The sequence below is a fragment of the Protomyctophum bolini genome, assembly GCF_963924005.1.
Source record: "Protomyctophum bolini genome assembly, chromosome: 21".
NCBI classification, from domain to species: Eukaryota; Metazoa; Chordata; class Actinopteri; order Myctophiformes; family Myctophidae; genus Protomyctophum; species Protomyctophum bolini.
Window position 1 is genome coordinate 28,099,986 of NC_137882.1, and position 13,336 is coordinate 28,113,321.

A 13,336-nucleotide genomic window follows, 5' to 3' on the forward strand; every position below is an offset into this window, starting at 1 on the left:
GGGGGGTGGGGGGTTAAGTGATGAATCACAAATAAAAACATGTTTGGGGATGGGAGTCAAGGGGAGTTAAGAATTCAGAAAGTAAACCACACACACCGGTATATTGAATATCATATTGACAGCAAATCAATTGAGGCAGTGTGTGGAGGGGGGGCATTATGGCCATTAGGCTGCGTAGCATATCATTTTGGGAAGGGGTGAAAAGTAACTATGTACATTTACTTAACTACTGTACTATTTTGACCTGAGATAAAAAAAATGTCTTCTACATCCTGACAGTTTTCTGAAAAAGCTATGTTTCTACGTCAGTCGTTCTTCGATTTTTCAAAAATAGCAGACCGACAAGCTCGTAGCGCGCCACTCGGTGGCACGCTATGAGCTTGTAGATCTGCTATTTTTCAATAGCTAAAGCATAACATAATGCTAACGCTAAAAGGGGTTCCCGCCCAAAATGGGTTAGGCTGCGCAGCGTATCATTTTGGGAAGGGGTGAAAAGTAACTATGTACATTTACTTAAGTACAATTATGAGGTGAGTATTTCCAATACTTTTACTTGTACTCCACTACATCTCGGATCAAAATAGTGTACTTCACTACATTTACTTGTAAACTTGAAACGGGACATTCTGCACGACGAGTACTTATGATCAATTTCGAAGCCAACACTTTAGTACTTTTACTCGAGTGACGCATTTTTCTTTCTTAAAAAAAAAAGAAAAAAAGAATGTTTGTCTACTCACAATTTCTTCTTTGAGTTTGGGGATGTCCTCCATTTTGCACGTGTAGTCGTCGCTACCGGTAAGGTGGCAAGGCATTGCTCGTCCTCTTTGTTTCCTGATGCTCACGGTGATGACGGTGATGCCCTGGGCCTCGGCCGCCCTCACGCTATCGGTGACAGCGGGCCGACGCCTGTCGTCCGTATAAAGCAGGGCCACTTTGACGCTGCAGTCGTAGGCCTCGTCCCGGTAGTGCGCGATCATCTTTTCGACGGCAGCTGTGGTCATTTGGGTTAACCCGCGGTACACTACATTTTTGATGCTCTCCTTAACGGCGGTGTTGTAGCCGCTGAACGGCACTATTTCAGTAATTTCGCTGTACTGCATCACGGACGTCCTCGTCTTCACGGCCTCCTCTCGTCTCGCACTCCTCCAGATGCTGGGGAGTTGGTCGACCAGTAGCGTAGTAGCTTTCTGCATTAACTTAAAGTTCAAGACCTCGTCGGAGCTGTCCAGCAGAAAGGCGAGGTCCAAGCGGCACGTGCACCCCCTGTCGTCTGTGATTGTGCACGGTATAGAGCGCGGTTAGACATTGTTTTGTCATCAATGCTATTGACAAAGGTGAGCCTTTCTAGCCTGATATGCATCATTACATATCACAGTGAATCATGTCGGGATGGCTACAGTACATACTAAGTCAACTCGTTTCATACCGGTGAACATACAGTCATACTGTAGGACATTTACACCTTACGTGAGTGAAGACGCACACCATTCACATGCACTTAATGTGACACTATAAACACCACACACACCATCACATCCTCAGGGTTAATCTGACTCTGAAAGCCTTCGAGGTCCATTTGGGTCCATTTTGTTAGAGTTAAATAAACCCTGAGGATTTTACTGTGCACATTACATTACAATGGTATACGGTGGTTTGAGATCTTCCTCAAAAACATAACGAATGCTTATAGCCGGTAATGACAATCTATGTGCTTGTGAACAGAGACACGCAACAACGAGAAACATAATTGTTGATATACTGTACAAGTTATTCATAATTATCTTGCCTGGGCAAGGTTCCGGTCCTGTTGTTGGTGGTGGTGGTGGTGTTGTCGGCCGTACTGTTGGGCAACGGCACTTCAAAAAGGACGGACATGACAGGTCAATGTTGTGATGGAATTCTACACAGTCAGTCATGCATCTGTTGTTGTCTGCATGCAGTGCTGGAAGGTAACTACATCTAAGTACATCTACCTAAATACTGTCCTTAAGTACAACCCTGAGGTACTTTTACTTTCATTTAGACTTATAGTAGAGGCCATTTTTCATTACACAATCATTCTACTCCACTATACATTTCCAAAGGCAAATATTGTACTGTTTACTGTACTAGAATTATTTGACAACAACTTGCTTTAGGTAGTATTACAAAACGTACGTTAACCAAGTAAGCCCTGATTTATTATTGGACTATCCGGAAATGGCAGATCTAAAAGCTCACAAGGTGTCACATTGTGATGCGTTGTGAACTTGTAGATCGGTTAGTTGTTTATTGTGATCAATTTGGAAGAATTGAAAAGAAAGTACTGCAAGTAAACAGTATTTCTTCTTGTCATGGTATTTCTACTTTTACTGAACTCCTCCCACCACTGGGTGCATACTATGAAAGCACAATATACACATGAGCAATACCCAAACCAATAAAATACATAAAAAATACTACTACTGATACCACTTTATTATAAGTATTACTGCTTACCTTGTAGTTTATGGTGCTGGCCTGTATGTGAGAGAGAGAGAGAGAGAGGTAAGTGACGAATAACAAAACATGTATGAAGAAGGGCAGTTAAGAATTCAGAAAGTAAACTAAATAACTTAATACACTAATATTTAAAATCATATTGACAGCAAATCAAAATGAGGCAGTGGTGAGTGGACGGGGGGGGGGGGCATTAGGCTGCGTCACATATCATTGGGCCGTGGGTAAAAAGTAACTGACCATTTACTTAAGTACTTTACTTTAGTACAGTTTTGATGTGAGTATTTTCAATTTCCAATACTTTAACTTGTACTCCACTACATCTCGGATCTAAATATTGTACTTTAACTCCACTACATTTACTTGAAAACTTCAGCTACTATAGTTATTTTTAGATTTTGATTATAATCACAAAACCTACATTAACCATATTTTGAAAAAACAAGCTCACAATGCGTCGCATCATGATGCATTGCAGAGCTTGTAGATTATTATACATTTGTAAACTCTACTCACAATTTCTTCTATGATTCTATTGAAGTCTCTTTGACTCTCGACGCCCACGGTGATGATCTTGATGCCCTGAATCCTGGCCGATTCGAGAGCTCGTTTCAAAGATTCGTCCAGTCTTCTGCCATTCGTATACAGCAGGGCTACTTTGATCTGCTCATTGCGGGACTCTCTCCGGTAGATGTCGGTCATTTTGTTGATGGCACCGGCGGTGTTTTGGCCTAATGCCATGTATTCAAAATCTCTGATGGTATCCTGGACGTCGTCGTCGGTCAGCCCCTCACTGAACCGCTTTGCTTCCGTTTCGGTGCTGTACTGCATCACAGCCGTCCTTCTCCTGAGGCCCTTTGGGCCCAGACGGTCCTCGAGTTCGCCGAGACGCCTCAACAGTTCCCTGGAATTCGACTGCTCATCTTTAAAGCCAAATCTAAGGGCGGCGTCAGAGCTGTCCAGTATAAAGGCGAGGTCCAAGTGACAGGTAGTACACTTCTCGTAGACTGTGTGCACACACATAGAGCACGGTTAGACATTGTTTTGCTATCAATGCTATTGATAAAGGTGAGCCTGATATGCAAACCCCACAAACCATTTAGCTTTGTCCCAGAGCCATAGAGTATAAGACAGAGTTACGTCATGTGGCTCCACTCCAACTCTTCTACAAAGGCCTGAACCGGAAGTTCACGGAATGCATTGGAGTCTATGGGCTTTACAGTGACAAACGAGACACATGAACCACGTGACCGGGCTGTTTTCTGCCCCCTTAATGTCATAACTGTCTTACTCTATGGCTCTGCTTTGCCCCATCCATGTAGCATCATACATATCACAGTGAATCATGTTGGAAGGCTACAGTAAGTCAACCTTTTCCATAGTGGTGAACACATAACAGCCATACAGTAGGACATTTACACCTTACTTGATTGAATGAAGACACATGCACGTGTATACTTAATGTGATGTGACCTTCCTCATAACCATAATGAATGCTTATAGCCCCGGTAAGGACAATTGATGTGCTTGTGAACAGAAACATGCAACAACCAGAAACATAATTGTTTCATTAATATCTCTAAGTGTTGCCAGATTGTGTGAGAGAAATAACCAACCAACGCATGCAGTTTTGCATTCCTCTTCCGACTCAAAGCGATTCTGGTTTCCGCCGCATTGTCCATACCAGAACTTTTTACATATTTCGTTCTCTTTGTCATAGGACCAGGCTGGAGTCCATTCACCGCAAGAACCTGTCTGCTTCGCTGGCAGGTCACAGCGACGGTCTGGAGAAATAGTGCAAGAAACATGATGTCAACCTTTATTTTATTCTTAAATCTTATGCATTGGTTTATAGCTAGCATCAAAACACGTTGCGTCAAGGCTTAACCACACAAGCCCTACCTTGTACTTTTTCTACTTGTATAACGACATGCTCGGAATAGGGACAGCAGACAGTGTTGCCAGATTGTGTGAGAGAAATAACCAACCAGGTCTATGAGAACAAGCCCAAAAGAAGCGACTAGGCTATTTGAAAATAGCAGCTCACGAAAAAAAAAGCGCACAACGCGTCACGATGCGTTATGAGCTTGTAGATCTGCTATTAAAAACCAACAAAAAAAGAAAATACATAGATAAAGTGTAAAATGTTGGTTAAAGTGGTTAAACACAACTAGTTAGTTAGTGGATTTGAATCAAACTGCTGCTCACCTGCATGGCTCTTGGCACTATCGTCTTCTTCAGTACACACCTCTTCGAGGATTTTTTTCTCAAATTCTGAAAAAAATAATATATTTTACGATATATTTTAGATAACAGGAAATGCTTTAGATTCATGTAAGACGTGTTGTAGTTTTATCTTATAGCCACCGTTGTGCAACAGCATTTGTTTTTTCATTGAGACACAACTAAACATTACAGTACACATTAATCACCTGCTAGTTTTTGAAAGTCCGTGACATGGTGTATATATTCCTCTTTAGAGGCGATGAGGCTGAGCTCCGTCTTGAATCGGGCGAAGTCTGCGTCACTTTCGTCATGAATCCCAACAGCGTGCATCACGATGCCTGCGTGCTTAGCAGCATTCACAGCATTCACAAGCTCCCTATAATTGTTCGATTCTCCGTCTGTGATGACGATGGCTAATTTCCTGACTCCTTCCCTGGCCGTGTTGAAAACCGCCTCAGTGGCCGTCTTGATAGCTTTGCCGGTGAAAGTGCCAGATTGTAGATATTCCAATCGCATGATATGGTTTTTGATATCCTCTACGGTGTCGTATATCCTCAAGTCGAACTCCACTCTAACCTCATAGCTGTAGAGCACCAGTCCCACCCTGGTTGCGTCCTGTGCAATTGTGAACTTTCCCACTAAATCTCTGACAAACGGCTTGACAAATCGATTAAAGTTGGTCAAGCCAATGCTCCCTGAGCTGTCAATGATGAACACGAGGTCCAGCGGCTGGTTCCTGCAGACAGGACCTTTGCAAATTGAAAAAAGAGTAGAGTCATAGAGCCATAGAGTATAAGACAGAGTTACGTCATGTGGCTCCACTCCACATAGACCTCTATTGGCGAATAGTGACAAAAGGCCTGTTTATGGAGTTTACGGAGTGCATTGGAGTCAAGTCAGTGACAAACGAGTCACATGAACCACGTGACCGGGCTGTTTTCTGCGCCCTCAATGTCATAACTCTGTCTTACTCTATAGCTCTGCTTTGCCCCATCCATGTAGCATCATACATATCACAGTGAATCATGTTGGAAGGCTACAGTAAGTCAACCTTTTCCATAGTGGTGAACACATAACAGTCATACAGTGGGACATTTACACCTTACTTGATTGAATGAAGACACATGCACGTGTATACTTAATGTGATGTGACCTTCCTCATAACCACAATGAATGCTTATAGCCCCGGTAAGGACAATCGATGTGCTTGTGAAAAGAAACATGCAACAACCAGAAACATAATTGTTGATATACAAGTTATTCATAAATATCTTGCCTGGGTACGGAAGAGATGAGATGCCGGTCAGCGCTGTGAGGACCAGCATCAGCTTCATGGTTGGGGACACCATTGTCCCAACTGTAGACAAGAACATGAATGTCCATTGTTATTAAACCATTAATTACACGAGGCAGAGTCTAAAAATTCTGAAGAGGAAAAAATATTATTATTATTATTATACACCATTGAACTGGAGACAATAAAATCACTAATTAATCATATTAAACACATGTATTCCCCCCCCTGTATAGTCTACTTGATTGGTAATAATAATAATAATAATAATAATAATTGGTAATAATGCACATTTAAAATGTAAATGTCTAGAATGTTGCAAAGTGTTACTTGGCATGCATTATAATCTGCTAATAACACAGTGTAGCCTAATTAAAGTAATATGCACTGATAAATAGTCTTAATGGTTTATAACTGTAATCGTAACAGAGTTTTAAGCATGTCATGCTGACTTTTAAGGTCAAGTTTCATCATTCATGGTTGCTGAGCAGTCCCAGGATCAAATTGTACTATAATTATCATGTACACTATATTAATTGAATGCATTATATGCACTGTTATGCATTATATAGTGTTATTTAACCCATTCTGACCGGGAACCCATTTTGGTGTTAGCATCATGTTATGCTTTAGCTATTGAAAAATAGCAGATCTACAAGCTCGTATCGCGCCACCGAGTGGCGCGATACGAGCTTGTAGGTCTGCTATTTTTGAAAAATTCGAAGAACGACTGACATTTTTAGAATCTGATCTCAGGTCAGAATGGGTTAATCAGACCAGTGTGTGTCCCGTGGAAACCTCGTATGAATCTGATCTCAGGTCAGAATGGGTTAAGGCACTATACATGGTCATAGTGATAGCGAGCTTTAATGTGCAAAAAAATAACCCACAAAAAATGTTTCTGCCTGCAATATTAGCCTACTTTACTTAAAGGACAACTTCACCACTTTTCAACCTATCTTCATATAACTGGTCCTCACTAATGTTTTCCCTATACTCAAGTCAGTGTCTATATTTATGGGCAGTTAGCCAATCTACATTGACATGTTGTGAGCTTGTAGACTGGCCATTTTAACTATTCAAAGATGTTTTGCAAAATAGTAAAAAAAAAAAAAAGAAAAAAGGCAAAGAAGTTTAGGGATAAGGGGTTTAGCGGTGACGGAAATGGAGCCCATAGTCTTCCAGTGACCTCATCGATGGTCGAATCCAAGCTAATAGAAACTGCAGGCTTTCTATTGCTGAAAAGTTACACTGTGATAATGGAAGTCATTGTTCTGGCGATAATAAAAATCAAATATATATTTTTTTTGCTTTAAAAAAATCTGCCTCACAATTATGTCAGTGGAAGATGGGTTTCTGATATACATGACATGACATTATAGACATAGGCTTAAAATAAACTCTGTTTTTCCTTCTTGGTTTCCCATGTGCCATATAGTACAATGGCATACAAATAGAGTAAGAGTGAGAAAAGCATGAGAGATTGTGATGACTTACAGAATCGGAATCCTTTGGGAGTGCGGAGACTTGGTGCGGCGACTTGTTGAGAGCAGATGGAAGTGGTGAAGTGGATGTCAGGGGCAGAAGTCAGCAGCAGCAGTAGTGGCAGTTCTCCTGTGGTGGAGAGAGATACTCTAACATCTGAGCATTCTCCCTCCTTATTTATAGGAGGAGAGACCACCCCAAAACCTACAGCCTAGAGCTTCAGATCCGCCCCCAGTCAATGGGAGAATGGGCTGGACTTAGTTCCCAGCGTCTGTGAGAAGATGTGTGTCCAAATATGGAATACGGGGAAGCAATTTAATATGAGAACATAAACTATTAGCTCTATCATCTATTGAAATGCAAGCTATAGGCTGGTGGAAGGCTGTGCAGAATAATAAAATGTCACTTTCACTGGCCATAGGACGGTGCAGTGGGTATCCAGACACTCCTCATATAGTAAATAAAGTGCTGTTTTATTAACTGACTTTTTACTTCTAAGATGTTATTATTTCTTGGTTTCTTTCATAGAAATGTGCTTATCGTGTACGGCTGTGAATCTAAGTGTAACATGTAGTTGCTGCTGACGCATTCTCAAAAACAGTTAACAGTTAAAAACAACCTCGTTATGTGAGGTGATGAGGAGTCCTCTTGCATGTGCATGATTGATATGATTTATGTAAGTAGAAAAATAAGCATTTTATCAAAATGTTAACATATTTAGCAACACAGTCACGTTTTCAAAACAGCATTCTGTACTCAGGGTGTTTAACAAAGAGTAAATCCATACATGTCAACAGAATCAATATGCATACAGTGTTGGAAAGTAACTAAGTGCATTTACTTAAGTACGGCACTTAAGCACAATTTTGAGGTATTTGTACTTTACTTAAGTATCTCCAATTTCCAATACTTTTACTTCTACCCCACTACATCTCAGAGGCAAATGTTGTACACTACATTTGAAAACTTTAGTTACTAATTACTTGACTATTGACTGACTAGAAGATAATGAGGTTAAAATGTCTTAAGAGCAGCTGACCAACAACTGGACCTGGTCAAATAGGTCGTTGAGAAACATCTCGATATCTATCTAAAAAGAATTCCAGGATCTTTATCTGTCTGCCTGTGTATCTGTCTCTCAGTATGTAGAAATAAGGAGATGAACTGCTGGACTGGCCGGCACCACATTTTGTATGCATTGTGGTGGTGGTGGTGGTGTACAAATTGACCATTTCAACATCGGTATTATATGTAGGGCTACTCAAGATTAAGAACAATCCATGTCCATAAGATTGCGTAGCACAGCAGAGCAGGTGGGTAAACCAAAAACAGAAATTGATATTCGCCCGGGACCCAAACTATAGTGAAAATAGCGGATCTACTTGTTGTAGATCAACTATTTTCCACAATATTTATCTGTGGAACCGATTAAAAATGTTTCAAAGTGCTTGTCAGGAAGGGGAGGACGTGGGAGGGGGGTCACGTCCTTAAAGGTTGAGCACCACTGTGCAAAGGCTGTGGAGTATACGATGCGAAAAAGAAGGCACTGGAGCAGCTCAGACAAAATAGGCCCTTATAGTTTAATATAAGTGCAAATAAAAATGGTTCCATGTTTAAGTTACATCTTCGTCAGGCCATGAGGCTGTGTGCGTATCAGTCCAGACAACCCTAGGGCCGGACGGGCTGGGCTGTCCGTGTGGATTTACTTTAAACTATCCTGGTGGGTCACGCACACGCGCCCTACGAGGCCCGTTGAATCACATACTGTATGTACACACACATGCACGCTCGCATTACGCACACAGACACAGGGTCGGAAACCCTTTGTATCGTTGCTGTCGGGCATATCTCTCCATATATATTTAGATGTTTCTTTCCTGCGTTAAAATGGCCACGTCACCCCTTTGGCAACCATATCTTGTTTTGATAATTGGGAGACGAGAAACACTTTCCTGTGGGGTGTTTATGTGGGTAATTTGTGTTTTTACTAGATATTTTTATGATTTCAAAGTGTCCATGGACTCCATGATGTCATGGACACCGGGGCCCTATTTGAAGTGGAAGTGCCCCTCCAGCTGAATCAAGTTCCCTTGATTAGGATGCTGGGTATAAAAAAACAGTTTGGAAAGGCCTCATGATTCACCCTTCTTGTGCAGAAACAGGAAACAGACACCACTCGTTGCCATGGTTACTGTACAGTTTTGGAATGAATCCCCAAAGCACTGCTTTAACTCCAAAGACTGGTTTATAGAGCGTCGCAGTCCCCGCCCCCTTTCAGAACGACGAGTGGCCCAGGAAATGATTCTCCATTCATTTTCTCCATAGGCTTTTCAAAAACTATTTATTTAAAGACGGTTACGCCGCGGACGGACAAAGCCATCTCGGATCGTGACAAATCATGACAGCAAACACAATATTTTGGGCCGATAATTAATAATTAGAAAGAAGAAAATAAAGGCAGGATACAACACTATTTGTTTAGTTTTTCTTCTTATATTTCATTTCATTTCATTTCATATTTATTTATTTAATTTCAGTTTGGTTTTTACATACTTACTCACCCTAACCCTAAAAAAGAGAACAACAAGACGAAATAACATAGAGCTCAACAAGAGAACAAACAAAAACAAAACAAAACAACGCTGAGGGAACAAAATAACACTTATCTATAACCTTCTCGTTCATATTTTATCATTTTTTCCTTTTTAAACACTTTCTTAAACTGAAACACTGTTGTACAACTCTTCAACTCCTGGTTTTGTGAATTCCATAATTGTATACCTGTGACAGAAGTGCACATTTGTTTTAGTGTAGTCCGGGCGAACAGATGTTTAAAATCATGTCTTCTTCTATGGTTCTCATCCTCTGAGCTAAACACAAATGACTTCTGTAACTGTATTATACATTTTTTGATCGGCCCAAAACATTGTGTTCATTGTCATGATGTGTCACGGTCCGATTTGGCTTTGTCCCCGGGCGTAACCGTCTTTAAATAAATACTTTTTGAAAGGCCTATGGAGAAAATGAACGTGGAATCATTTTCTGGGCCACTCGTCATTCTGAAAGGGGGCGGGACTGCGACGCTCTATTGACTTCTCTTGATAGCAACACATGAATCAATGCAAGAGTGAATGAATCAACGTGCTTCACCGACAACACAGAACATACTGACATCCAGGGGCCTTTTCTTCAGTGGTGTTACTATAGTATTCTGACATGCCAAGTGCCCAATTATGGATGAAAGGTTAAACTGTCAAATGGATAAACATTACAGTTACCATCATGTCATTGTGTTACTTGTTATTTTGGTTGTACAGTCCTGTTGCATTGCATCGTGTTTTGTGACATGTGGATTTCATTAATATCGACATTTAGAAGGAATTTACAGCGTGATTGTCAAAAAGGACATTTCATAATACATCCATGGTGTTTATAAATCATTTTGTGTTAAAAGGTGTCTTGTTCGTGTGGTTTATTAAATGTATAGTTTTTTTTTGTATAGAGTAAATAAAGAGCCCTTTTGTGAACATCAGTTGGAGCGTTGTCTATTCAGCATCAGATGAAGATTGTTTAGGAGCAGTTTATTTATCATTTATTGGGCTGCACAAGGCAATCGAGTCTAGATCGGCATAGACTCGCTCTTGAGGGCTTTATAAGCCGCTTCCACTCAAGGCTGCTTGGTTTCGGACGACACATAATATGGCACAGCCTCGCGTGAACGCGCATGTGTAGGGCAAGTGGCGAGGAGGCGGTTTCAAAAAGAGGGTGGGGCTCACTTTTCTTCCTGGACTACAAGTTGTCTCAGTAAGACAGCCCTCCCCCTATCCACAAGGAGGAGCAGTGCACCAAAGCATTATGGGAATTGTAGTACAGGAAGGAAGTGAGTTAGATTGTGTAGTCCAGGAAGGCTGGTATAGATTGAGAACGGGGGGAGTGACCGCGAGCAGCTGATCTACAAGCTTTGTGCTCGTCAAGACTTGCCTGATCCTCCTGAATATATGGGGGAGTTCTTGGGCTCACGTGGTTCATTCCCACACTAGTTTTCGAGAAATCGTGAATTTTGAAGTTTCAAAAGAGCCGAGAGGAAGGAATTAGATAGGAATACCGAGAGTTCTAATTTGAATTTAATCCAATTGAGGGAGAACTGAGTGATGTCTCTTTTCCCTTCAGACGCTGCGTTCATTTCCCACTGAGCCCCGTCACAGCGCGGGGAATCACAACCACAGCATGTCAGTAATGCCATTATGGAGATCCCTTGAAGCATGCCTCTAAGAACTCTTTAATCTCTCTCTCTCTCTCTCTCTCTACGTTCACATGTACGTCAACAATCTGATAAGGGGGACACATCAGGTTATGGGGATAATAGGATTTGATTGAGGCGTTCTCGAATGATTCAGTCCGTGGTTGGATTCCTCTCCAAGATCGCGACGTAAACAATTCTGCTAGATATTTCCAGATTTTCAACATGGCATCACCAAGGTCTCTAATTCAGCATTATATGAAAATGGGTCTCGTCGACGCGTTTTAGTTACATTTAAGTTTGATTTACTTCAGAGTGTTTTGGCTGAAGCAATGTATAATTAAGCGCCAGCGGTTCAGAGGGACTTGAACTTGAAGCCTTGCCGTGGCAAAGACTAGACCTGTACGTGCCCGTCGCAGTCGGCCACCAGCCTATACTTGGGAACGATGCAACTTGGAAATCTAATGATATACATTGTCATATCACCCGTTTTAACTGTCAGCCGGTGTCCCACATGGAGATCTGTGTACATGTGCCTGTGTGTGTGAAGACTACAAACTGAAATGTGTACTTGGCAATCAATTCGACCCACTGGCAGAGCCTGATTGGTTGAGCCTCAATTAGCTGAGGCAGAGGCTGGAAATTGCACAGGTGAAAGGAGTTGGCCTCATTAGGCCCACTGGCAGAGCCTGTTGTGGTGGTTCTGGAGAACCGTGGGTCCGAACGACTTGACACCTGGCACTGCACTCCCTGTGGGGGTGTGGAACGCGTGTGTCGAATGTGAAGTCGGTGGGTGAAACGGTTCTCGAGTTACGTGCATTACAACCGTACACACACGTATACACACGCATGCACACTCGTAGGCAGAGACGTGGTGCTTTATATAGTAGATGCTGTTAGATTTCCACCCAGGGACCCTCCAGTACCCATGGGCACATTTGAGCCGACAGCCGCGGACAGAAGAAGCTGTGTTTTACGTCATTTCCGAGTTTTTAGACAGCTGGTGGATGGAAATTAAGCTCCACGCACCCCCGCGGTTGACTGCCGCGGAGGCGAGCGTTTCCGGGAATCCACCAGCTGTCTAAAAACTCGGAAATGACGTAAAACACAGCTTTTTCTGTCCGCGGCTGTCTGCTCAAGTCTGCCCATGCTGAGTGTGTGAGAGTGTGTGCACGTGTGTGTGTGTGTGTGCGTGTGTGCGCGCGCACGTGTGTGTGTGTGTGTGTGAGAAATTATTCTAATTATTGATATTGTGTCATTATTATTATTATTATTATTATTACCCAGATAATGATAGGAGAGGCCATCTTGTTCTGCTGCCTGTCGCGGAGGAAGACTGGACCGGGCACCGAGGCCAACATCAACGCGGCCGGCTGCAACTTCAACTCCTTCATACGCAGAGCGGTCCGCTTCGTTGGTGAGCTGCTTTCATACCCTTCTTCTATAGCCTAAAACAATGACGAATGGTGAGCTGCATGGGCTGCTTTCATACCCTTCTTCTAACCAGTGCCGTCGCTACCTATACGCGCAGCGAGTAAGGCAACACGCCGAGGGGGGCAACAAAATGTGCCAAAAAGTGCCAAGCCGACCCTTAAAATAACAATTTTCTT

At 42.2% G+C, this 13,336-nt stretch overlaps 1 protein-coding gene across 1 annotated transcript in view; it reads left to right on the top strand.

The window, feature by feature from the left end:
• plppr4b (phospholipid phosphatase related 4b) overlaps positions 1-13,336 on the top strand; it is a gene marked incomplete at both ends in the record, with an annotated part of 58,458 nt that overhangs the window by 20,675 nt on the left and 24,447 nt on the right. The window contains one exon of the mRNA XM_080793825.1: positions 13,014-13,143. Coding sequence (XP_080649951.1) covers positions 13,014-13,143 — 130 coding nt within the window. The remainder of the gene's footprint in view (positions 1-13,013; positions 13,144-13,336) is intronic.